Source organism: Phodopus roborovskii, unplaced genomic scaffold (genome assembly GCF_943737965.1).
Source record: "Phodopus roborovskii unplaced genomic scaffold, PHOROB, whole genome shotgun sequence".
In the NCBI taxonomy this organism is placed as follows: domain Eukaryota; kingdom Metazoa; phylum Chordata; class Mammalia; order Rodentia; family Cricetidae; genus Phodopus; species Phodopus roborovskii.
Window position 1 is genome coordinate 9420971 of NW_026126447.1, and position 27820 is coordinate 9448790.

The window sequence follows — 27820 nt, forward strand, 5'->3', positions numbered from 1 at the left end:
TAAATTCTGCCAGAATGATTCTCTTTTAAGTTATTGTCTAACACATCCATCATCTGATTTGTAATCTTGAAAAGTGTCCAAAGTATCTAAAATGACAAAACATTGTTGTTCTGACACAGCTCCGTATGGCTGGTAGGTCAGAATGTACATTACTCCATACCCTCTACCCTTAAAGATCATTGTTAGCATAAACATTGACACCCTATCCAGTATTTAGTCTTACCCAACATTTAATGATGTCCTTTGGTAACTTGTTATTTTTTTGTTGTTGTTGTTGTTTTTGCTTTTGCTCTTGTTTTGTTTTTCTTGTTTGCATCTTGGATGTTAGTAGTTTCTCCAAGGGAAATGAAAATTAAATGATATGAAAAATATGTAATACCTTAAGTTGGCACTTAGTAAGTGAAATAAGTAGTATAAACTTGCTGGCATCATTCATACTTTTTAATATAATCAGTTGATAATTTTACATAATTTTTATGTTTTAGCAAGAACTGGTATTTAATATAGGTCTACCCACCTTAATACTTCTGAACTAAAAGACTAAGCATAAGTGAAAAATACCACCCCTAATTTGCCATTCATCAAGAGACCTGAACACCATTTATTAGGCTCCTGTTGTGTTCATGTTCGAATCCCATTTGTTTGGGATCTCCCTCCCCCCCATTCTTTCACTTTAGAGAGATTTTTGTTTTTCGAGCTAAGATGAGTTTCTTGTTGGTAACAGGTATGTGGATTTTGTTTCTTAATCTTTTCTGCTAATCTGTATCTTTTGACTGAAGAGGCCATAAATACATAAATATTTAGAATTATTATTGAAAGATACAAGCAGAGTATAGTGATTTATATATTTTTAGCTGGTTTCTAGTCTTAATAGTGATTTAATTTTCTTTTTGCCTTTTTTTTTTCTCTCCCTCCCTTTTTCTTGCTACAGTTTCTTGCCTGTGCTCATTCCTCTTTCTAGTTCAGAGTATTAATTACTTACAGTATTCTCTTTAGCAGGTTGTTGATAGGTTTTTGTTTGTTTGCTTGTTTTTTATTGGGTAGGTGGTAGTGGAGTTTTTTTAGGCTGTTTGTTATGAGAAGTTTTTCTTTTCTCCTTCAGCCTTTTGGCAGATAGATTTTCTGGATATAGTGGTCTAGCTTAGCTCTATACCTGCAACCTTTGAATAGTCATTTAATTTCTAATCAACCAATAAGCCTTATAGGGTGTTTAATGTAGATTTTTTTTCTTTCTCTTTTCATGAGAACTTCATTTACCCCAGTTATATAGAGTAGATGAGAAGTGTGATGCCTCTGTTGTATTTCACTGAATATTTGTTGGACTAAGACGGTTTTTTATGTTTGTAATAAATATGCTTTCTGTTATGGCAGAATCCTTGTGTTTACTAATAAAATACCTTATCTTCTTATGTATATATAATGTGTGTATTACTACTGGTGTTACCCTCTCTCATCCCCATCCTACTCTTACTACTCCTTCCCATGAAGCCCCGCCCCCCGCCATTGTAGCACGAATAATAAAAATCCAGAGACAGATATTGTTGTTCAAGCTGAAGATAAGCATCAAGTCTCCAGAGAGCTCAGACAGAAGGGGCGATCCACCCAACCTAGACTACCCTGCTACTCACCAAATCTCAGACTGTTAGACTGCTCCTTATATACTTTATAGTGCTGGTATTAAAGGTGTAAGCTTTGTTTCTCTTTAAGACTGATTCACTCTCTTGTAACCCTGGGTGTCCTTGAATTCAACATAGATCCATCTGCCTCTCCTGTCCTGGGATTAAAGGTGTGTGCCACCACTGCCCAACTTCTATGGCTGTGGCTAGCTTTGCATTCTGTTGTTCATTGGCTATAATAGATCATAAAACAATATGTCACCACAACTGGTTTTTTTTTTTTTTTTTTTTTGTCTAAAATAAAAAAAAAATTAAGCTATAACTAAAGCTCTTTACTGGGCAGAAAGCATTTTATTGATCTAATTTAACTTATAGGTAAAATGCTTGTAACTGTCAAGAACAATATTATTGGTGGGCAGAGCCAGGATTTTATCATAAAATATAGTCATTGTGGCAATAGAAGTTCTATGATGAGGAAGCTGCAGTTTAAGGGGATTCCAGTGACTTGCATTGATGATAATTATTCATGTTGATTTTGTGACAGTCTCATTGGTGGAGTCATATATTGGAAAAACAGAGTCAGACATGAAAACAGTGCTAAAATTTTAAGATCCCACTTGAGAAAAATTAACAGATTATAAGTCAAGAAGTTGTTTAAGTTTATTTTGCTAAGATTCAAGATATGTCCAAACTGTTTTGGCAGAGCTAATGGCAGATAGTGCTCAGTGTGTAAGCAGGGGTATGGAATTGTGAAGCATCTTGGTACTATTCATATCTGCAAAATTACTGTTTGTAGTTTAAGAAGTTGGTTTAATCTGACGAAATTTTATCACATCTTCTTGATGTAGCTATTAATATTAGAACTATAGCCAGAAATGTTAGCTCTCACCTGTTATTGCAGTAGCAACTTGGAGACAGGGATAGATAGTGACTAGGAGTTTCTGGTCAAATTGTGTAGCACAAAAAATAAAAGACTCTGAGACAGATACTGTTTTTCAACCTGAAGATCAGGGAGGCAAAGCAGACAAACTATTAAGTGTAACGTGTACGGTTTTTCTACCCGCCACCCGGTATGGTCCCACTGCAGCGCCAGCCCCAAATAACACACAGAGACTCTGTATTTGATATTATACTGTTGGCCAGGTACTAGTTTCTTATCGGCTAGCTATGCCTTAGTTATTAACCCATTTGTGTTAATCTATGTATTTCCATGTGGTCTTCTTACCCGGAACCAGCTGCCGCATACTGCTCTCTCCAGGCTCTCCATCTTGACTCCTCCTTACTACTTCCTCTTTCCTCCTTGTCTCCTAGTCCCTCCTATCTTCCTTTCCTATTGGCCAACAGTCTTTATTATTACCCAGTATGAGAAACATATACAGAATGACATCTCCCATCATCTCCTCTTTTCTGTCTAAATAAAAAGAAGGGTTTTAACATTAACATAGCAAAAGATATTATACAACAGTTATCAAGAATCACATTTATTAATATTTAGTCCATTAACATTTAGCAAGATTTGAAGAAAATATTCCATCATCTATTTTATCTTTGTGTGTCTAAAGTCTAAGTAATAAATCTTTAATCCTAACTAATGAAAACTATAACCATTACTGTCTGTTTTCAACTCCTTCAAAGACCACAGAAGGATAATATATAAACTCTAGAAATGACAGAGACATCTCACTGCCTGGCCACCCGAAGTTCTTTTGTAATCTTCCATTTTTAGCCCATAGGCCCTAGTGTGTCTGGCAGACTCTTCAGCAAAGCAGGAGACTTTAAACTGTCTTTTTGTATTTGTAGTTTGTTTGTCACTTTTTTCTGTGTCCTGCAGACTGTCTGGCAGACTCTTTTATGAAGCAGAAACTCTATAGCAATGACCATCTTGAATCAGTAATCACTTTTCTGTGGGTCCTGCATGTCCAGTTTATATAGCACAAAGTCAAACTGTCCGGACAAGAGCAGTATTTTGTCTTAATGGCTAGTCTTGTAATATTGTAAGTAAACTCCATAACGTCTTTCTTTAATGTCCATCTTTCTTTTTGACGCAGGTGGTGTTACCAGGAGTATTTATGTCTCATTGTCAAGTAAAACCCTAAACCATTTTAAATGCCATATTCTGTAGGTCTTTGAAAGGTTTGAAGAATTCCTATCTATCTTAAATACATCTCTGTGTATCTTGAAAACCCTAACTAAACTCTAAGCTTTGACTATCATAGGTAATTATCTATAATCTGTACTACATTATACATTACATTTCTAACTGAGTTCAATAAACACAATACCTAAACAAGAGGAGAAATATACATATCACCTTATTGACCTTAAATTGTATCAATAAATGAAAATCCATTCCAAATCAAAGTAATCATATCAATACCATAATTTTTTTTTAACCTTTAAAAATAATTGGCTGTGATCATTACCCATTTATAACCAAGTCCATTTAAATGAAACCAAACATTTATAAACAATATTTGGGAATTTGGGCGTCGTTCTTTCTAAACTATTTTCTGCTGATAGGGGGCGTTGTCATGGGCATCCTAAGAAGATTCAGAAATCTTGGCTGTAGTCTGTAAGTCTGTCTTGTTTAAGCTGTTTTGAATGTTGGATCATCAGGAACTCTGTTTTAGGGGGTCTGGCTTGATCAAACCACATTAGTCTGTTAGGAATCCACAGTTTTTTATTTTTTGTGGAAACAAAAATAGAAATCCTTTTTTCCAGTAACTTGTCCTTGAACTTAAATGTTGGAGTCAAAGCATTTTTAAAATATATAAATTGAATTAATCCAGTAGTATTTTTTATATCAGTTGTTGTTATTTTTTCAGTAGTCAAACAATGTAGAGACAACACAATAGCATACAGTAACCAGATTCTCTCTGAGTTTTTTATCTTTACGTGGCTTTATTATTACTCTGTTTATTTTACTTTTATTTTTTTATTTTTTGACATAGGGTTTTACTGTGTAACTCTTATCTGTCCTGGAATTTACTCTGTATACCAGGTTTACTTTGCAAATCACAGAGATCTGCTTGCCTCTGTCTCCTGAGTGTTGGGATTAAAGGCGTGTGCTACAATACCCAGTTCCTCTTTGTCTCTTTAAAACCATTTTTTTTTTCATGTCTATGTATATTTTAAAACACACTGTAAACCTTTAGAGGTTTTTCTTAATATGAATGTCTTTATTGTAAATCTTTATCTTTATCTGGCCACAAGTCTTTTATCTGGTAAACAACAACATTGCTAAAATGAAAGTCATAGCTGTGTCAGCCGCGGTTTACCAAAGATGGTGGCGGGTACTTTTACCCGCCAGCACAGAAAGCTGTGCTCACCGCCTTGGTCTGTGCTGCCACCCAGAAAGCATGCTGCCGGCTTGGAGATGTGGTCACTGCCATTGCCATCTCTCATACACACCAATAAATTGTTAGCAGAGTTATTTAAAAGCTGAAACCCTTTTTTAAGCTTTTGTTAAATTTTAAGTGGAAGTTATTATTAGCCATGTGGGCGCCATCTGTAAAGTGTACAGGTTTTTCCACCTGCTGCTGCTGGTCTTGTCCCGCCGCCGCGCCAGCCCCTAATAACACACAGAGACTCTGTATTTGATATTATACTGTTGGCCCGGTTACTTGTTTCTTATCGGCTAGCTCTGTCTTAGTTATTAACCCATTTGTGTTAATCTATGTATTTCCACGTGGTCTTCTTACCCGGAGCCGGCTGCCGCATACTGCTCTCTCCAGACTCTCCATCCTGACTCCTCCTTACTACTTCCTCTTTCCTCCTTGTCTCCTAGTCCCTCCTATCTTCCTTTCCTATTGGCCAACAGTCTTTATTATTACCCAGTATGAGAAACATATACAGAATGACATCCCCCATCAATTAAGAGAGCTCTTACCTCTAGTAGGTCTGGGGCATTTATCTTCTCAACTCGGCAGGGGAATGAATGCCTGATACTGAGTGAGACCTTGCTCCTGTCTTATATATCTCCCTAATGCTGGTATTAAAGGCATGCAATCCCAGGTGCTGAAATCATCTTTGTGTGAGCTCTTTCTCTTTAGGACTGGATCCACCTTGTGTAGATATGGTGGCCTTGGATTCACAGAAATCTGCCTACCTCTTAATTCTGAGTTCTATGATTAAAGGCGTGTACCATTACCTCCTAGCTTCTGACTGCTGGAATTAAAGGTGTGTGCCTGGCGTCTATAGCTTGTGGCTGACTTTCTGAATCCTCAGGCAAGCCTTACTAAATCATAAACAATATATCATTACAAGTTTGGGCTATCTGTCTACATTCTGGTTCCAAAAAACCAAACAAAACTTTAGAGTTTTATTATGGGAAATTTGAAAGTAGAACTTGATAATTGTGCTACTAAGATACTAGAATTAAGTGTAAAGTGTATTGTTTAATTTCTTCTGTTACCAGGTTTGTAAGGAATTATTAAAATATAGCAGATAAATTATTGAGACTATTGCTACACCATTACCTGACGAATAGACTATTAGCCTCAACCTAATTAAATTGTCTGAAGTTTTATAGGAAGCTTATTTTATAAGGTATGGCTGACCACTATGTATTTATGGGAAACAATCTTCTGCTAGATTCAGAATAACTTCTCATTTGAACAAAACAAAACAAACAAAAAATTTTTTTTTTTGGTTTTTTTCCATTTGGTTTTTCAAGATAGGGTTTCTAAACTGTGTATCCCTCACTGTCCTGGAACTCATTGAGATCCATCTGGCTCTGCTTTCTAAGTGTTGGGATTAATGACATAGGCCACCACAGCCTGGGTCATTTGAATTTCTTAATACTTTTAATCCTTTACCTTTGTCTACTAGGCATGCTTGCTTAATATTATCTTTGGTAGAAGAGACTTTTGTTTACAATTTTGAGTTACTTTGCAAGAATTTGTTTTATTATGTGAATGAATGCTTTTTTGTGCATTTAAGTCTGTGTACCACCTGTGTGCTTGGTGTCTGCAAAAGTCAAAAGAGGTTGTCAGATCTGGAATTGTTGTGGGTGTATGTAAGCTACCACTTGATTGCTGGGAATCATACCTGGATCCTATTGCAAGAACAAGAGCTTTTAGCTGCTAAATCCTCTCTCCTGCTACAAGCGTTTATTAATTAAAACAAATATAATTAAATATTTCTTTTACATTTATTTATTTGTACTTTGTGTATATGCACATATGTGTATCTTGGCACATGCATACCACCATATATGTCCATGCAGTTCAAAGTACAACTTGTAGAGTTAGTTCTTTTGTGCCATGGGATCTCCCAAGATAGAACTCAGGTTGTCAGGTTTAACAGCTGTTCTTATCCACCCAGCCATCTCACTAATGACTCATTGGTTAAATTATTCAAATCACACATTCAGTGTTAGTCCAGATTTATTTGGCAATATTGCAGTGCTGCAATAAAATGCCTTAATACAACTATGTACAAAGAGCTTGATGCCTTAGATGTTAAAGACAAAAATGAGAAAGCACTGTTTATTTGGGTCTCTGGTAAGAATAGCAAACACTGGTAGATCATCTGAGGAGTGATATAGGTGCAGAGTTGCATCTCCGAAGGGAGGAGCTAAGGATGGTTGGTGTTACAAGCAGTTTTTCCCCCAGCCTGGTCCCAGAGCTGCGCCAGCCCCAGATAGCACCCAGATAGATATAAAGATGCTGTCTTATTGGCTAGCTCTCTCTAAAATATTAACCCATATCCATTAATCTAAATATTTACAAATGGTCTATTTTACTGGAGGATCCAGATGTCTGTTCTCTCAAGTCCTACATGTTGAATCTCCTACTACCTCTTCTCAAAATCTCTTTGTCTCCTAGTCCCGCCTATCTTGCTTTCCTATTGGCCAATAGGGCTTTATTCATTAACCAATATGAGGAACATATTTACAGAATGAATCTCCAATCAGGTTGAGGTCTGGAGTGCTCCTTTCACATCAGGATTTTTCATAAGAATGCATAGGAGAAGTCCTAAAGGTTCACATATAACTAACCACCAAAGAAATACCATGAGAACTATTTCATGCATCCAGTGACTTAAAAACCATTCATTGGGCCTCATCTACCAACATTCCTTTCCTGTGTACCCAACTTTTAATTAAAATCGACCTTTGGGAGATGTTCTGAACATACCTAAATTGGCACAAACATCCCTTATAGTATTACTACTTTGGTATTTTGATGCATATCTGTGATAGTAATAATTTCATGCAAACACTGAATACTGTACTACAGGTTTTTGATGGGTATCTGTGTTAGTAGGGTAACCATTCCTTTGCTGGACAACCTTCAGACAAACACAATTTATGTTTTACATTCCATTCCCAGTTCTCCCTTCCTCCTTTCCTTCTGCTCTCCCTGACCCCCCCCCCCCGCCCAATTTGCTCCATAGAGAGGGTAAGGCTTGCCGCCCTAGAAAGTCTCCTAAGTCTATTCCTTCATCTTGTTGAGGCTGGATCAAGACACCTCTCCACCCCCCCCCCCACACCCCTGTGTCTAGGCTTAGCAAGATATCTCTCCATATAGAATGGGCTAAGTCAGTATGTACATTATTGTTAGATCTTGGACCCTCTGCCAGTGCCTCGTATATTTTCCCAATTGCCGCATTGTCACCTGTATTAAGGGAATCTACTTCAGTCTTATGCATACTCATACTGGTACACAGTTTAAAGTATTTTTAAAGTAGTCTCATTTCTAAGTGTGTATTTACATTCTCACATATTCTAAGGATTTTGTGTGTGTGTAAAACATTTCCTTATTTATATCTTAATTAAGCATTTATGTTCTACTCAGGGTCATGGTATGTTATATAGGTAGCAAAATATTTTATTCCAACTATTCATTGTGTTTCAGTGCACTTGCCGGAATGACATGGTGAAGATATCAATGGATATATTTGTGAAGAAATTTCAGCCAGACAGATACCAAATATGGAAACAAGGAAAAGATATATATACTATTGACCATACAAAGCCCACTCCTGAGTCTACCCCTGAAGTAAAGATATGGCTACAGAGGAGGAGAAAATTGAGAAAAGCCTCCAGGAGGTAAGACCATGCCACATCTTGCTTGTGGCATGAACATTGTTGAAATGGATCATGGAGCCAAATGTTCTCAAGAATTGTTTATTTTTGTCTTAGTTATTCATATCTTTAGTATATTACTGACATTTTGAGCTTTTGAAATGGTGTAGTAAAATTAGGAACAGGTAGTCACATATGCTGAAATCAGTGTGGATAGAACAATGTAGAACTTTTTGGAACTTTTCCATTATTCACCATATTGTATTATTTATTTATTTATTTTTTAGGTGTATAATTTATGTATTGATTTTTTTTGTTTTAATTTTGAAACAAGTTTGTTTTACATGTCAATCCCAGTTTCCTCACCCTTGGATTTCTTGGATTTTTTTTTTTCTTGGATCTAGAAAATTTCCACAGTTCTCAAATATTATTTTTATGAGCTGAAAGATAATAAGCAACAGTAAAAAGAAAATCTAAACAAATTTTCCAAACTTTAGGAGCTAATATTTAGCCTAAGAATCTGAACCATATGACACACAAAGTCCTAGTCACAAAAGGGGAATAGAGGTAAAGTTCAAAAAGACCACAAAGGTACAGAAATAACACGTATCTCCTTTGAGACTTTAAAAAGAATGAAACCAAGAGAATAAATCAGAGTGTAAGCATCCAAGTGAGAAAAAAAAGTATCTCAGCTATATAACCAATGAAAGAAATCATGAACAAAATTTTAAAAAATGGTAGCATATGAGAGCTGGAAGTCAAGTTACTGAAGTCGTTTAAATTATGGTGAATAGGTGAGGGCTCCATGATGGTGGATAAGTTAGTTGTTGATCTCATTATCAGGGAAGGACATTTATGGTAGCTGTTTCACTGTTGCTCAAATTGTTAGTTGGAGTCTGTCTTGTAGGACTCTTTAGTTCAGTGTTCTCTTCAAACCTATAATGGCTCTCTCTCTCTCCCTCCCTCCCTTCCTCTCTCTCCCTCCCTCTCCCTCTTCCTTCCTCTCCCTCTGCTGTCTTCTATTCCTACCCTGACTCAATCTTCCTAGTCACACGTGCTTTCCTCTCCTCCCCTTCTCTTCTCCTAGTTCCCTCTCCCCTCACTGCTCCCCCACTCCCCATGTGCTCTAGAGAACTTGTCCCTTCCCTATTCTGTGAGGGACCTTATGTAAAACCTTTAGAATCCACCTTGATCTTAGTTTCATCTAGTACCTGTTGGAAACAGAAGCAAACACCCACAACTAAACACTGAGTCGAACTAGAATCCAGATTCAGAGAGAGAGGACAAGACCAGGTTGCAGAAACACATAGAGACAGCTGACCTGAACAAGGAGAACTAATGGGCCGCCTACTGATAGCTGGAAATCCAGCATGGGACTGATTCAGACCTCTTGAATATGGGTCTCAGCTGGAAGGCCTGAGCAGTCTAAGGTACCTCAGACAGTGGAACCAGGATATATTCCTGGTGCACAAAAGGACCTTGTGGGCACATCCCCCATGGAGGGATACTCCTCTAACCTAGAGACAGGAGAGAAGTCCTAGTCCCTACTTCAAATGACTTGACATATTTAGATGACCCCTCCTGGATGGCATCACCCTACATGTGGAGTGGTGGGGGGATGGGAGGGGAGAGTGGTCAGGGTGCATGTGAAGGGGGGAGCAAGGGAAAGAGGGGGGAAGGGGGAACTGGGATGGATATGTAAGAAATGAGAAAGGTAATGTGATTAAATAATGGCAATCTGAGTATCACAGACACATGTACTCTTACAAGCTGAAAATTCTGGTGACTTTAACATCAGCTCATGCATCTGACTGCTATGACTTTGAAATGTTTCTCTAGATCTCAAACTGGTGTGCTTCCTGAATTGACTCCATAATTACTGTTTCTCAAACTCATTTCTTACAAGTCCTGGTGTTCAGGGGTATATTTTGTTTTTCTTAGTCTGTGGGTTAACGTGATTGTTGATGGCCCTTCAGTAATACCATTGTTAAGTACGCACAAGTATAAAACTCCATCACAGTCTCCAATGTTTGCTAGCTGCTTTGGTTTACATGTATACCCTGTGAAGTCAAAATACTACTTATGCCCTCCATGTTGTTATTACCATTGACAGTACCCTACTGCCTATATGTTTTGTGTTCTGTTTAGGTTATGTCTCTGCTTTACTTGACTGTATAGCATTATCTCCTCAGTTATTTATATTGTGAAAATTTAGTTGTTAGCAAATCATTAAAAGCATTATGGTTTCATCTTCAGAATTTATTAATTGTGAAAATTTAGTTGTTAGCAAATCATTAAAAGCATTATGGTTTCATCATCAGAATATATTAATTGTAAAAATTATGCTAAGTAGCATTCTTTCTTGATATAAGCACATAACTGTATTATTTGCATTGGTGTGTATTTCATTCCCATGTTGAGCCTTTTACTCTGACCACCTTCCTTTTACTAATAGCTTCCAGGGCAGTAGGTCACATTGTAAAAGGCCTAAAACTGATGAGGATGAGGAATCTGTTGAATCAAATGGGGAGGAACCGTCAAACCCTGCTGCCATATGTTCAGGGCACCTCAAGGTCGCTGAAAAGCCAGAAAAAACATCTAAGCTGGGGAGTACAGAAGCTCCTTTAGAAGAAGAAGCTTCTGATACCAGGATGGAAGTGAATCTAAACTTATTGAATGATACCAAACTCTCAGGTAAGAAAATGACTGATTTTATTTCACATGTGCCAACAGTGATTAATAATCTGATACCTTAAAACTGTGTCTGCCTAGCTAAATTTATAGAATAATCCACCTATGAGGTCTAGTGAATATTGTGTATTATGGGATGTGTAATAGAATTAGGGACTGAACATCTAATTCTATACATGTGGTTTAATAAAAAATGAAGATTTCTAAAATGCAGAAGCTTTTAGTGAAATTCACAAAGGAAAAAAGAGCAAATTAATTGAAAATTCTGTTCAGATTCCTTGTTAATTTTAAGAGCATTAAGGGTATATCTTTATAAAAAAATTGGAAAAAAACTTAAAAAAAAAGCCAGCTTTGTTTTTAACACCATTAAGCTTCATACCATTGAACATTTGTAAACAGACATATAGGCAAAGCATTGGTACACATAAAATGAATAAATACATATAAAAAAGAAGGCGGTGAATAATACCTCAGTGGTGAAGAGTTTAAGAAGTAATTCAGTATAGAAAAATGAAAGAATAGATCCCATTTGACTGACCTCAAGATGGTGAGATCAGACTTTTGGTCTGAGAAGTTAACACTTCTAACACTGCTTAGTGTCTGAGGGTACAGGGTACATCTTGCAGGGTCTGAGTATCAGTTTTTGCATTGAAGAGTAGGAAGGGTAGAGGACCTGCTTATTTTAGATAAACCATTTTTTGAAATTGAAGGACAAGTCCAATTGCCATTTTTTATGACCTGTGGCTAAGGATAGGTGATTACCAAAATGCTTTGGGCAGCAGGTTTCTAGAACATCTGAGCCTGATTTGGGGTATTGGATTCCCTTTAAAGAGTACTTGCTGTTCACCCCCCATCCCTCCCCACCCTGCCCCATAGTTTGGAAAATTAGCATATTAATTTTATTTTTTTATTTTCATTTATTCTTCTCTCATACAATACATCCTGACTGCAACCTCCCCACCACCCACTGCTTCTCTATTTCTGTTCAGAAAAGATCAGAGCTTCCAGTGATATCAACCAAAAAGAGTTTAACAAGATGCAGTAAGACTAGGCACAAAACTATCAAGGCTGGATGAAGCAATCCAGTGGTGATTTCCCAGAATGTCTGGGACAGCAGGTTTCTAAAAAACCTGAACCTGTTTTATGCTCCTGATTTTGGTTGGTGTATGTATTTCCTTTAAAGAGTATTTGGGCAGACTTGACAGATTTACATGGCCCCACCTGCATGGCATTGACCTACATGTGGAATTAGGGTGGGGGGAGGGGAGGGAAGGGTGGTCAGGGTGCATGTGAGGGGGCAGAGAGGGTAAGTGAGAGGGAGGGAGACGGAACTGGGATCGACATGTAAAGTAAAAAATAAATAAATAAATTACAAAAAATAAAACTTTAGATACAATTCCTCATCTAATTAAACAAACTTGAGGCTTAAAAAAAAAAAAAAAATTAGCCAGACACGGTGGCGCTCACTTTTAATCACAGCATAGGCAGGTGACTTTCTGAATTCAAGGCCAGCATGGTTTACAGGGCCCAGGAATCCTGTCATGAAAATTAAAGAAAGAAGGAGAAGAAAATAATTATTAAATCACTATACTTAGCAGTAATGCAATGCAATATTTAATTGTTAGTCTTTTGCTTGCTCCTCAGGAAAAAGCTGTGTAAGTTCACCTGTATCAGATGAAATACAGCATGAAGATGACTTAGCTGATGGTATAACTTCACCATCTATGACTAAGAAGGCCTGTGACTTCATGCCATTTTCGAGTGGCCAGCTAATAGGCAAGGAGTCACATCTCCTCAAGATTCTAAGGCCTGAATCTCCCAAGGTGTCTTCCTCTCTGGAAGAAATTAATACTGTATTGACAGAGGAAGAAGACAATGATAAGGAGGGCCATGGAAGTAACAAATGTGGGGAAATTCCAGAAGCTCTTAGAGAAGAGCGAAATGGGCTCAAAGTTCCTAAGGTACGTGTCAGTATGTATTTCTGCTATGTTCATTGGTTGGTGGCCTGTATAGTGATACTATTGCTTTGTGAATACGGTATATTATCCATTAAAATCTTGATTTAAGGCATAAGTAAACAGTATTTACATTTAAGAGTTTTAGTCATATTTCATCAGGGGATTTAGATTTTGACAGGTAAATGTTATGTGAGTTCTGACTCACATTTTGCTTTATTAAAACAAAAAACTTTTGGCCACATTGAGGTCTGAATTTTTTCTTTTTTACTTTATATTTTATAAAAGCAACATCTTTATTTAGAACTCATACAAAGTTTACTGTAAATAGTACACAGAAAGATCATTTATACTCAATTAGCTACTTTCCACAAATGCTAATACTTAATACGTATTGCTTTGAAATCTTAATCATATTGATGTTTAGACATTTATGATAGATAGTATTCCAGTCAACTGCCTTGTTATCCAGGCTGAGATAAATTGCCTCTTGGACACTGCCTTCCTGACAATAGTAACTATTGTAATAAAATCAATTTATATAGTCTTTGCTTTAACATTAAGGCTTATATGTCTTTTGTCTGTTCTTATCTTTTGCCACTCAGAAAAGTTAAGTTCCCAATGCTATCTACATTGTTCTCCATTGTTATATGTTTACTAAATCAGCAGTCCTTAGATCAGGAATGGATTATGTGAGCTAATGCTTCACTAGCATTCTGAACCTTACCACGGACCTCAGTTGTCTGTTGAGCTTCTCTCTGGTTTGAGATCTTAGATGACCTGACCAACCTGTTGCTTGTTCCCAGTTTACTAAACCTACTGTTTTCACATCCAAGGCCTATTGAGAAAAGACAGTAATTTCAAATAGTCTATTTCATAGTAGACTTAAAACACATAAAATATAATTCCACAATTTGATCAATAGACTTGATCATTTTCTAAATCATTGTGTCTCCTACACAAATAACCATGAAAAATATTAAAAGTAAAAATGGAAAGTGCCTCATAGGGGCTTAAAAATAACTTTCACAATTTAATGACTTCAAAATAACATGAATGTTTCATTTAAAAATAATATTTTCTCACTGAACACCTGGCTCATTACTCACTGGAAAGAGAAGTCCTTTGTTCCATTTGGCTGGGTTTTCTTCTCTGTGAGGCTAAAAGTTGTATCACTTGCCAAATATTCAAATATGATAGGTTAGAGATGATGCAACTTCACAGTTCTTAATAATTTAAGAGTATATAATGGTGGACTTGGACTAGTTTTAAAGGACCTTTGAAATCATGCTAACTTTTGGAAAGCATTCCATAGAACAGTAGTTTTTGAAGGAGAATTAGTTGGCCTCTGGAAAAAAATGCTACCCCTTTTCCTTTACTTTCCCTGTCTCTCCCTCTCTGCCTCTCTCACTCTCTCCTTCTCTCCCCACTCCCTCAGCCTCTCTCCCTCTGTCTCTCTGGTAGTACTGTGGATGAAAACCCAGGGCCTTGTGCATGATAGGTAAGTGTTCTACCACTGAGATATACCCTAGCTTATAAGTCCAAATTTCTTAAAAAGTTAATTTCTTAAAGAATAAATAAATAAGTACAGGATTTATTACTAAACAGTGTGATCATTTTGAAGTATAGTGTTTTTCTGAAACCTTTATTGAGTCTGAAGAAACAGCTCTGTAAATAATGTGCTTGCTATGCAAGCATGAAAAAAGTTAGGCATGGCTGCACTACACTGTCACCACTCTGCTGGGAGACAGAACAGCAGGATCACTTGATTTTACTGGCCAACCAAACTAGGGAAGAGGTAAAGCAGTGAGCTCGTGGTGTATCTACATATTACATTACATCTACCTACTCTTGCATACACACGTGCACATACTAGACATGTGTGGGGGTGAAACCAAACATTATTCATGGATATTTCTACTTTTTTTTTTTTTTTTTTTTTTTTTGTGTGTGTGTGTGTGTGTGTGTGTGTGTGTGTGTGTGTGCTCTATAACCAGATACTAGAAGGACTACCCAAAACTACTAAGAGTTGGCGCCATCCACTTGGTAAGCCTCCAGCCAGATCCCCAATGACTCTTGTGAAGCAGCAGGTAGTGAGTGATGAAGGTGAGTGCATGTTATTATTCATTATCTTTTCTAATAGATGACTTTGATAAAAAATACCCCCCCCACACACACACCCAGCACACATAGCAGTGTGTGGCAAGAATAATGTGCTTGTTTGACTTTGTTAGAGTCCTACTTTGAGATAGCCTCCTTTCTTGATGGATATCATCTAAAGTCACCTGATTTTGAGCATGTATTCAAGGGAAAATTATGAGGGTTCTTGTTTAGTTTGAAATAACTCTCACTGGATGTGTCAGCATCATTGTTCTGTTTATTGTCTTTTGTTTTATGATGTGAATTCATGTAAAGAACATGGTGGTCATGTCTTCTATAACATTGAGTAGAATTGTAGTTAAATAATAGAAGTACAGAGATGTACTGGCTGTTATTTCTGTATATTATGAGGTTCAGTTTTAATTTTTTTCCCCTTGAGGCAAGTTACAGCTTTACAATCTAGACAGGCCTGATATTTTTTGATCCTCCTTGCTTCAGCTTTCCAATTGCTAGGGTTATACGTATTGTCTATACTAAATCAGTTCTTTGTTTATTCCATTTTATTTCATGTAGCACAAGCTGTTGTCTATTAATTATACCCAGAATACAAATTAAAAATTAATTAATATGTAACATATAATACTTAGAAATTTTGATTATTTTCCTTCATACCTTGCTATTGGTGTGACTTTTCTGCAGTAAAGAATGTAGACAGATTTTTTTCCCATATTATTTTTTCTTTTATTTAAGTTAGAAACAATCTTATTTTACATATCAATGCCAGTTCCCTCTCCTCTTCCTCCTCCTCTTTTCCCCCCTTCTTCCTCATTCCCACCTCCCATCCACCTCCTAGTGATGGCAAGACCTGCCATGGGGGATCATCAAAGTCTGTCACATCATTTGGGGCAGGGCCTAGGCCTGCTTTTTCTCTCATGTGCTTTTCTTCCTAGAAGCTTATTTTTATGTTATCCATTGAGAATTTGTCCAGTGTATAGTTTGCAAAATTTTTAAGTGAATTACATTAACAACATTGTCTCAAGTGTTTCAGGTTAAGCATTTTTCTGAAACACTGGTTAATTGTAGCAGTTGCACATATTAAGGACTTACACCATTTTCTGGGTATTTATGAGAATGAATTTTAAAATTATAAATGTTTCCTGGTGGTTAAAGATTTTTAAATAATCTGAAATGAAAATGAAAATCCTTCTATAACCTCAAATAAATTACTTACATTATTGTTCACTCTTCTTTTTTTTTTTTTTTTTTTTTTTTTGAAGAAGTATTATTGGAAGTGAAAGAACATTATTATCGTCTAAATGAAGTGAACAAGCAGATTTAATCCTTATTTGGAACATATAGTTTCCAGTGCAGCTGATTTTAGGGATTTTCTGCCCTAAATGCTTCTTTGGCAAGATTCATATTAGAATACACCCATATTAGAATTTCTGAGAAATTACCTCTTTAAATATCAGTGTCTTTTGTGGATAAATGATCAGTACTTTATTGAGTCTGGAATGTGATTTTCCTACAGGAAATTGAAGAAGCAAATAACTCCAGAGTTATCCCTTAACAGATCTTCTGTTGAGGTGGGACAGATAGGGGTGATCAGCTCAGTGATTCTGTTGCCTGACACTGGTATCTGCCTGGGGCCTCCTTGCTTTGGAGCCTATGTTTCCATACTTGGGATTATAGTAGCATCTGTCATATAAAGTTAATAAAGTTGAAGTCTAAATGTCTCTAAAGTACTCTGAACTTCTAGTTTCTGCTGTTAAGGTGATAGTAAGAAGTGAGTAGCTAATGATAGCTGGGTTTTGTAAGAACTAGAGCAAGCCAGAAGGGAGTCAAGAGTTAATTCCCATTTACATGGGTAATGGAGTATTCCTGAGCTGGCTATTTCTGGAACTTTCCTGGACTAGATTGGAAACAAGGCAGTTGGATTCATAAGACATACAAAACAGGACTTTTGTGCAGCCTACCCTTTACTAAGAATGTATGTGGGAACAAGAGAAGCAAAAACAAAACTATCATGGCATCAAGAAGAGGACAAGAGAGCTTGCTTAGGCTTGAGTGAGAAATGGTTGTGTAATAAATGCCAGTAAATACTTAGCCTTAAGAGTGAGGTCAAACTGTACGTCTTACTCCGAAGAGCAGATTTAGATGTGCACTCTGCCAGTTTCTGCCTATTAATGCGTATAATGCATCTGGAAGCAGTGGAAATTTCTTTTTAACTCCTAGAGTCTCTTGCTGTCAGTAGACTCTAGTCTTCCTGGGGTTTTTTTTTTTTTTTTTTTTGTGGAGTTTTGTTGTTAGGCAAGTCCCCTTATTTTTATCTTGTATAAAATTTGTTACTTGGTCATGAGAGGCCAACCCTGGTTCTTAACCTGTGGTCATTTCAGCAGATTTGAACATTTCATGCCCATAAGTGATGCCAGCAGTGAGATCCACATTTTCCCTTCTTCATCTGCAGGCTGGAAATAACCCTAATCTTTTTGGGACCTTGACTTTCACCAAAACAGTACTTGTGTCTTTGACAAAGAAAATTGTTTGAAGACTAGATGGTATAAAGCAGAGTCTGAAATCTTATTAAATATATATTTCAGAATAATTTTTTTGTTAAAAATTTCACACACACACAATCTGGATTATTTCTACAAGTCCAGTTTGGCCACCTATCTTTCATAACAGAGTCAAATCAATAGTATAAATAAAGAAAAGGAGATCTATTCATTGTAGCCACATTGGGAAATGTGGCTGAATTGTCATCTGGCAAATCCATCTTCATAGTTTTGAATGAAGTTAAGGCTTAAGTGGAGGGCCAGAGTTTTGTGTGTGTGTGTGCGCGCGCGCATGCGCGCGCGCGCGTGTGCGCGTGTCTGTGTCTGTGTATCTGTGTATCTAGTCATTGTCAAAGTGTGGCCCTTCCCATCGTCATTGTCTCTCCTGAATGGTGGTCTGACAGGTTGTAAATCTCTTTTGGAATTAAATCTTCCCTTTGGTCTTTAGGATTTTTCTTCTATTGGAAAGAGATTGCTGGGGAATTATTACTTCTTGAGGGTTATTTTTTTCCCCCTAGTAATCTGGTAATGCAAGTGAGGGACATAACTGATTCTTTAGCCATCTTAATCTCTACTAGACTGGTTACAATAGCATGTGTTAAGATGTTAAAGGTTAATTTTCCTAACAGTCAGTTGTCATTGGATTGGTTTGTATTTATACCTCAGAAACAGTACTTTCTTAAAACTCTAGAGTAACTAATACAGGGAAAAAAAATAATGATGCAGATACTATGTCTACCCAGGTGTTCAGGTATCCCTCTCTACAAGTTTGAGTATTGGTAAGAATCACATTAAAACACTCGTTATAGCTCTCTTCCGTACTGCTCACACAGGTTGGGCTCTAGCAGCCATAGCAAGCTAGTGCTAATGTGAGACACCTATGCTCTTTAAGTCAATTAAAGAAAGGTGTAATGATGAAAACAGAAAGGGGGAACTTATTCCATGTGATCATATTGGTAAGAGAAACCAAATCAAGTCCTTCAAACTTAAGGCAAGAGCTATATATAGCTAAGCAGTACTGGTTAAGGCTCAAATCTCTCTTATTAGGTCATCTGTCAGGTCATCAGAAATCTGAGAAATTCCTTCTAAAAGACAAATTTTCCTCTGACTGGCAGGATTTAGTATTTTCCTTCCCTGGGCAAGAGATTCCAAGAATTCCAGTGTGTTGTTAGCCGTTGTTTCAATATTCTAATAGTAAACAAAGGGGAAGAGGGACACAGCTTTCTTTTTAGAATATCTTTGTTACTGGTAGACCACAATTTCATGTTATTTCTCTGTGCATTTTCCTGTCAAGGAAAAACAGAACAAACAAAAATAAAACCCTCAAGGATGGAAATTAGAACAAACAAACAAGAAAACAGTAAGATAACAATGCCAAAACAAAACCAAAAGCATGAACATGCACAAACATGTGCCTAGAGATATAATTCATTTTGTATTGGCCAATTTTTTCTTGGGCATGATGATTGCCCTGATGTGTGATTGATTATATCCAATGAGACAAGTGGTTTTTCCCATGGTCAGCAAGTATCAATTGCAAATGGTTTCTTGGTTAGGGGTGGGACTGTACTGTGCAATTTGTTTCTTATTCTTTTTGTATTTTTTTTTCTCCTTTTTCTTTTTGAGGGACCCACCACCCAGTTTGCAAGTAAATCACACACAGAAGCATATTCTTAGTTATGAATGCCTGGCCTTAGCTTGGCTTGTTTCTAGTAAGCTTTTCTTAAATTAATCCATCTATCTTTTTTCCTCCGTGCCCTTCTCTTTCTTACATCTGTATATCTTACTTTCCTTTTGACTCTGTCTGTCTGGGTGGCTGGGTAGCTGCCCCAAAGCTCTTCTTGTTCTCTTGCTCCATTTTCTCCTTATGTTCATACTCCGTGCCTGCCGGAGTACCTTCATAGAATCATGGTTTTACAGAGTTAAACAAAAGCAACATAAATGAGAGTCACACACATTAAAATTGTATTCTTCTTTGCTACCCAGTGTCTGTCTATCCCTCACAACTATTCTGAACCTGTGCAGGTCCTATGCATATTTCCACACTCTGTGAATTCATAGGTGCATCACTCCTTTTGTGTCTGGAAGATACTGTTAGCTTAGAGTCATCCCATTAGATTTATCTTGATTAAGATAAATGATGTGTCTATTGTTTTTAATCTTCCCTTGACAAAGAAGGAAAGAAAGGGGAAAGAGACAGAGCGAATTTAAATGTAAATTTTTTTTCAGAAGGAAATCTTTATCAAGCTCTATTTAGTCAATATAACATTTCATGGTTTAGAGATATTTTTATGATTCCAGTGAGTATTGCTTTATATAAACAAGTGAAGTTTTAATGCTTTATACAAAATTTTCTGCTTCAAAGAAATAATTTTAGTAGGTTTTAAGATGCTAACAGTACCTAATTTTATAAGGTAGTATATATTTACTAGGCCTTGCTACACATGCGGGTGCGTATTCGTGCGCAGACTGACTCTCTCCCTCTCCCCCCTCCTTTTATTTAGGGATTCCAAAAATAATTTTAATGCTAACTAATAAAACTATAAATTATTAAATAGTGTTTTCTCAGTCATTTTGGGACCTTCTAGGAATAGATTGAGCTTTATCTATCCTATCACTTAATGTTTTTTTCCCTTCTTTCTGTCTCTCAATACATTTTATTTCTTTGTTCTGTGTGTGTGAGTATGTTTGAACAAGTTTGTGTGTTCAAAAGATGAATTTGTAGGAGTCTGTTCTCTTTACCATGTAGATCTAGGGGTGGAACTCGGGTCATTGTGCATGGAGATAAATAAGCACCTCTACTGGCTGAGCCATCTCACCAAGATCATGTTGTTTATATCTTGGACTGTGTTCCTCAATATAGACACAGACTTCCATGTCATGAACATCTCTGATGGCTATTTCTTTTGCTTTGCTGGACTAAGGTCTCTGCCCACAAAGATATAAAAGCTACTGGGCAGCTTGTTTCAGAAAAAGTCGCTGATGTGAATTGTTATGACTTTTATTTTGATATTACCATTCAGATGCAAAGTGCATATGGGCTGTCATGCTCATGTGAGTGCCTTATTACTTAGTGAATTGTCTCTGTGCCTCATGGATACCACTGTGACTACTAAGCGAACAGGCAGAATTTGAGACATGTTACAGAGATAAATGAATCATAGTGGTAGGAAATAGGAAAGCAAAGTTAACTGGGAGTCACCTGTCTGTCATCATGGTTACCAGGTGTATATTTGTTTTCTGAAAGCACAGGAGCTGGTATCTAGGTATCTGCTTCTCCACCTCATCTCTTGGGCATAGGTGGAGGGACCAACCAAGATCTATGTCAGTGTTTACACCAGGTCCTCATTTGAGTTGGTCATTCTCCTTATCAAAGTTGTCCTCTGAGAGAAAAATTAAGGAAGTTAAAAATGAGGAAAGGTAGATTTTTGTTTAGAGAATTCAGTGACATTGTAGATATCAAACCATGTAATTATCACATCTTGGTGGCACAGGTAACACTAACCATCTTTTGTTGCCCACATGTTGGGCATGCAGCTTCAATATATGTAATTATGTACCTGATTCTGCAATAGAAACTAAGTTTCTTTGTATTTCCATGCTTGTCTTGGACCTTGGTGGCTCTGTTCAAGCCTTCCATTTTAAAGATAGGCCCTCCTGGATAGTTGCCTTCCAATTTAAAGCATGGTTTCTCCCAGGAAGCCACTAGCCAATTCCTACTTCTTTGCCCTATCCCAAGTCCCAGAGAGAGAGAGGGGGGGAGGGGGAGGGGGAGGGGAGAGGGAGGGGGAGAAAGGGAGGGAGGGTTCAGCCTCTATCTCAGGAAGCCATAAACCGTGATTGAAAGTCAAAGGAAATGCTGAATCCTAGTATTTCATTTTCCCATAGGCTGTCATCAGGCCTTTTTTTGGGAGCTTTGACACCATTTGGAAGTGTTCTAAGAATAAATATCATAGCTTTACCTACTGAGTGCTTTAGCAGCTGTTGCACCATTGATATAGTTCAGAGTATAACCATAGGTTGTTGTGTCTTTTATTAAAAATAAAAGTGGGTAGTGACGGTGCACACCTTTAATCCCAGCACTTGGGAGGCAGAAGCAAGCGGATCTCTGTAAGTTTGAAGCCAGCTTGGTCTACAGAGCAAATTCCAGGACTAGCTACAAAGCTTCATAGAGAAACCCCGTCTGGTGTAAAAAATCAAAATCAAAAAAATAAACAGGAAACAAAGGAGTGATGATTGAAATCAAAGAAAATAAAGATGTTCTAGAAAGTGGGGATTGACTATATAACCTGAAGAAGACAAGTCTCACCAGCTACAGGCCTTCAGTATAATGAATCTTTCTTTAGAGGTTATTTACAAAGGCTTTTTGCTTGAATTTGGATATCACAGGGATTTTCTCACACTTGATCTGGTTTTCTATTTATATATGTGTGCAGTCCTAATGGGGACGAGTTTCCAGTCTTTCTGCAGATAGCTTCTTTTACATTTCAATTTTTATGCCTTTTTCTTCAACTGTTTTCCTTGGCAGCTTCTTTATTTCTATGTTATGGGTGGTCTGTAAATACCATGGATCTTTAAAAAAAAAAATCAATTTAATTAAATTCAGTTGATAAGTTTCTACTGAACTGTGTACTATGTCAATTGAAGAAAATGAAAGTATTAATAGGAACGTCACTAGCTTAGCTCATATGTGTGGGTAGGTTTGCAGTGGAAAATGATGTTTAAGGAAGGATTGGTTTATTTCAGTAGAAAGGAAGTAGCTGACAAGAAAAGTAGTTTTATGGTCCCATGTTGTGTTCTGATCTCCTTTTCCAAGGCAAAGTAGCCTTAGTATCTGGCATTGATATCACAGACACTCAGGAATATTCAAAGTCTGTCACTAGATGGATACAGTTTTTTTTTTTGCATTTTCTGCTCATTTTGTTTTCCTCTTCTCTCTCCTTAGAGTCACCTGAGAGTCTAACCATTGATGAAGAAGTGGAAGAAACTGAGTCCTGGGCAAAGCCTCTCATTCACCTTTGGCAGACAAAGTCTCCTAACTTTATGGCTGAACAGGAGTATAATGCAGCTGTAGCAAAAATGGACCCATACTGTGCAATCTGCACTCTGCTCATGCCCTATTACAAGGTAATTTTGAGTGTGGTTATCTATGCATCCTTCCACTGTTGTACTTTTTTAAGGGCTTTTGATGGGGTGCTTTTTTTTTTGTTCATTTTTAGTGTTTGTTTTTAATCAGGGTATTTTAAAAACCTTCAATTTTAAAGCCAATTCTTTTACTACAAGACATCAAATTTCTAACTTAAAACCTAGAAAGAAAACATTTCATAGAAACACATATAGTTAGTATCTTTTTAAAATTGAAATTAGTGCTCTTCAGTAGTACAGATATCAGGGTCCAGTCCCCATTTTTATCTTTTTCACTTTTCCTTGTAAAATATGTAAAACGCACGTTACAAACTGTGTATTGATTCACTACCTTCAAGTAACCATGCATGGTGGTTTCATCATCATTCTGTGCATGTCATTCTGAAAGCATCTCTGCTCAGGTATGGGTATAGTCTTCAGAATATACACAAGGAACAGGTACTTTGTAAGTTAAATTTCTTTGCGTACTTTAAGGTACAATAATTTGAAAATCCATTGTCTATGACTATTACTCTCTATGACTATTACCTCCATATAATAGTTTAATTTTGATATTTTAGAGCTGGAGAGTGGGTGAAATTCTACATTTTCAACTTCATAATTAGTAGTTTATTTTCTTTGCATTTTATTTTATCAATTACATGTTTGTTTTTATTGATTCTTATTTAAGCATTCTTCTCTACCTATATATTTTCAAAAAAAAAATATTCCTTATATAAGATTTTGTAAGTGATTAGTTAAGATATATGAAATTATGAAGGTAATTCATTAGCTGTAATTTCCCGTTTTCCTGAAACATGTCAGTCACATTTGGCACATCGTTCTTATCTAACCACATATGCTAGTCTGTCTCCTATATTTCAAGCTTTTATGGGAGGCAAAAGTGTTGTCCATAGAAAACCTGGGCATTTATATGTATTGCTTGAAGTATAAAAACATTACAGATATTTTAGTAAGTCAGAGTAGGCATTAGCTTAGTGCAAGTGGATCATTGACAAGCCTAAGCAAAAGTAGCTATGCATTCCTGAGGTATTTTGGAACACCCCAATTTGAAGAGCTCCTCACAATTTTGTTTGCACCTACAGATCTTAGTTATTACTGATTGATTTTGGAATGATGATCCCTATTGGTAAAATGCTAGCAACTGAAGTAAAGAAAAGAACAAGAAGTTGTAATTTAGTAGCTAGAACTGGTGTGAGTGGATTAATTAATAAAAGCTGAGATCATTTCTGTCTTTTACTCATGTGGATATGTTATTTTTTTCAGCCTGAGAACAGCAAAGTAGAAAATGATTCTAGATGGGAGACAACAGTAAATGAAGTGGTTAAGTCTGGAAGAAAGACTAAACCTATTATTCCTGAGATGTGTTTTATTTATAGTGAAGAAAATGTAGAATATTCCCCCCCAAATGCCTTTCTTGAAGAGGATGGAACAAGTCTTCTGATTTCCTGTGCCAAGTGCTTCGTGCAGGTTCATGCAAGTAAATAAATCTATGATTTTGTTGTCCCTAGAGTTTCAGTGTTTTACATAGCCCTTACAGATCACCTCAGTGTCATCTGTCAAATCACTTGTTGACATTCTTCTTTGTGCCAAGGTACTCAGGAGGTTGCCTCCTAAGCCACTCAGCCAAGCAAGTCTTTGTTTCCTTCTGAAGTCTTGGGTTTGTAGATGTATTATGTGATAGTGAGATTGAGCCCAGGACTTTGTACATAGTATAATCAGAGTCAGCTAATAGAGCTACATTTCTAATCTTAATGGCTTCCTTTAAGATTATGAATAGATAATCATCCTCTTATTTCCAATTCTATGAAGCCTCAGTGAAGAGATGGTAAGGTCCAGATGATATATCATAGTGGGGCTCCTTACTTGTTTGAACTTTGCATTTTAATGATAATAGATTGTAGTTATAGGTTTGTTCTACTATGGTATGTATTTAAAGATGCAAGAGACTTATTGCATACATCCATGCTATTATATTGTAGGTTGTTATGGCGTCCCCTCTCATGATGTCTGTGATGGATGGTTATGTGCCCGGTGCAAAAGAAATGCATGGACTGCGGTAAGTAGGTTTTAATGTGCTATTCTTCGCTTTGTACCCACTATGGTCATGGCTGCTTAATTGCTTTGTAACCACTGTAGAATGTTTAGGCGAATTTCTATGGGATATTCTACTTCAGGTCCTGTGGGCACCTTACTTCATCAAATTCACATTTCTATTTACAAGACTAGAATGATTTATTTAATTTTCTTACAGAGTTTGAAATCCTTACAAATAATTCTAATAAACACTAAAGGGAGGTATCTTCATAGATTCTTGAAGAAACCACAATTTTCCAACCAAGAGTCTTTCCCTTTATTCTTCCTTTCATTCACCCCTTAACAAATGTACCTATTCTATGGAAATTACTACTGTGAACTTTTGCCAGAATGATAACAGGTATTGAATCTCCATTTAAAAACCACAAATTTCTCAGGGTTTAAGTTATTGTTTCTTAAAAATGCCCTGAGAAGTTTATCTTCAACTGTCTTTGATTTTCATTCCCTTGACCTGCCATGCTATATGTATTTTGTATTTAAATGTGTTCTGTGAGATTGCAGTGTGATGATCTCACAGCAGATAATGATCAGTTGTTAACATTAGCAGTTGCTAATGATAAATTTCCTATAATTAGTCAAAGTCAAAATGGCTGCTATGAAGAATATGAATAATTGTGTAATTAGGTTGCTGTGGAAGCAGACATGGTGGCTAAACTGAAGGCAACTAAGAGAATTCTTTTCAGGATGATTTCATTTTTGCTGTTTACTTTGTCCAGTAAGGGAAAGAAGGAGCATGATATAACCACTTTTTGTAAGATGTTGTAGCCTATTTGATATTCAGTGTAATAGTTCCCCTTTAAAACACGTGTACATTTATTTGTAGGCTTGGATTTTTTTTGTCCTTTCTGATATAATCAGTTAGGTGAATAAAATATAAATGCACAACCTCTAAGATGATCAGAAATCTCTGCTCTTAGACAGTACTGGAATAAAATATACCCAGTTCCTATTGATATTCCTGGCTATTGCCATCCAGTCTCCAGTCTCTCTACTGTTTTTGACCTAATGTGAAGGCTTTTTAAGTTATTTTGATAGCTGATGTCCCCTTACTTACCTTTAATAATCAGAAATGAATTTATGAATCCTTTTCAGAGTATTGAGACCTCTCTGTTCATTGGCTATTATCTATGGCCAGGCTATTCTGTCTCGGATACTATTGGTCTTTGCATAGCAGAGCCAGGGATCATGCAAAGGCTCGCTCATGCTAATTTAATATGGGATATTTTAAAAATAACTCAGCCTATAATTCACCCCACCAGAGTAACTAGGACACAAGGTGTATTCTAAGAGATTCATATAAAGTCCCTCAAAGAAGGAGAAAGGGCCAAGTTCCCCAGAGCACATGGGAAGTGGGGGGGGGGGACAGTGAATCGAGAGAAGTAGGAGAAAAGAGAAGGGAAGGAGAGGGAAGCATGTGGCACGTGCGACTAGGAAGATTGAGTCAGGGGAGGAATAGGAAACGAGAGAGAGAGAGAGAGAGAGAGAGAGAGAGAGAGAGAGAGAGAGAGAGAGCATAAAAGAGGGAGCCATTATTGGTTTGAAGAGAAAACTGAACCTAAAAAAAGGTCTAGAGACCTCAAGACTGCAGCCAACTAACAATTTGAACAACCGTGGAAAGGCTACCATAAATGCCCTTCCTGGATAGTGAGATCAACAACTAACTTATCCATGGAGCCCTCATCTAATACCTGTTGGAAACAGAAGCAAACACCCATACCTAAATACTGAGTCGAACAAGAAGGGAGTGGCCAAGATTCAGAGGGAGAGGACAAGACCAGATTGCAGAAACACATAGAGACAGCTGACCTGAATAAGGAGGAGCCCCCAGACTGATAGCTGGGAATCCAGCATGAGACTGACTCAGACCCCCTGAATATGGGTCTCAGCTAGAAGGACTGAGCAGTCTAAGGGACCTCAGACAGTGGAACCAGGATGTATTCCTGGTGCACAAAAGGACCTTGCTGACACATCCCCCATGGAGGGATACTGCCTTAACCTAGAGACAGGAGAGAAGCCCTAGTCCCTACTTCACATGACCTGTCAGATCTACATGACCCCACCTGGATGGCATTGCCCTACATGTGGAATTGGGGTGGGGGGATGGGAGAGGAGGGTGGTCAGGGTGCATGTGAGGAGGCAGAGAGAGTAAGAGGTAGGGAGAGGGAAACGGGATCGACACACACACACACACACACAAAAGATTTACATTGAATTCTAAATGATGACACACCCATTTTTTTCAAGGTAGATCTCATTTCTAATAAGCTAGTCTAATGACTAAGTTCTTCCATGTGGCAACTATATTCCATTTTGATTTATGAGAGTATTAATGCCTTTTTAAAGTTGGAACTACTCAACATATATTTAATAACTATTAATTGGTAAGCATATATATATATTGATATACATGGCTAAAGAAACATTTATCCAAACTTGTAAAATAGAATGCTAGAATTCCTCTTATAATAATCACCTTTTAATATTATTTTCTGTTTCCTCAAATGTGGGAGGGGTTCTGTGTTGTATATCAAGGCACATGTGTATTGTAGGTTGTATTCTGAAGTCCTGGTAAATACATTATGAAAAAAAAAATAACTCAGATAATCAGTTTTCAAAATTGATTTCAAACTC

The 27820-nt window shown here is 37.0% G+C and overlaps 1 protein-coding gene across 1 annotated transcript in view; it reads left to right on the plus strand.

Moving 5' to 3' along the window:
* Kdm4c (lysine demethylase 4C) overlaps positions 1 to 27820 on the plus strand; it is a 145862-nt gene that overhangs the window by 78276 nt on the left and 39766 nt on the right. The window contains exons 8-14 of the mRNA XM_051188058.1: positions 8477 to 8670; positions 11102 to 11340; positions 12982 to 13298; positions 15290 to 15398; positions 22893 to 23074; positions 24359 to 24572; positions 25075 to 25151. Coding sequence (XP_051044015.1) covers positions 8477 to 8670; positions 11102 to 11340; positions 12982 to 13298; positions 15290 to 15398; positions 22893 to 23074; positions 24359 to 24572; positions 25075 to 25151 — 1332 coding nt within the window. The remainder of the gene's footprint in view (positions 1 to 8476; positions 8671 to 11101; positions 11341 to 12981; positions 13299 to 15289; positions 15399 to 22892; positions 23075 to 24358; positions 24573 to 25074; positions 25152 to 27820) is intronic.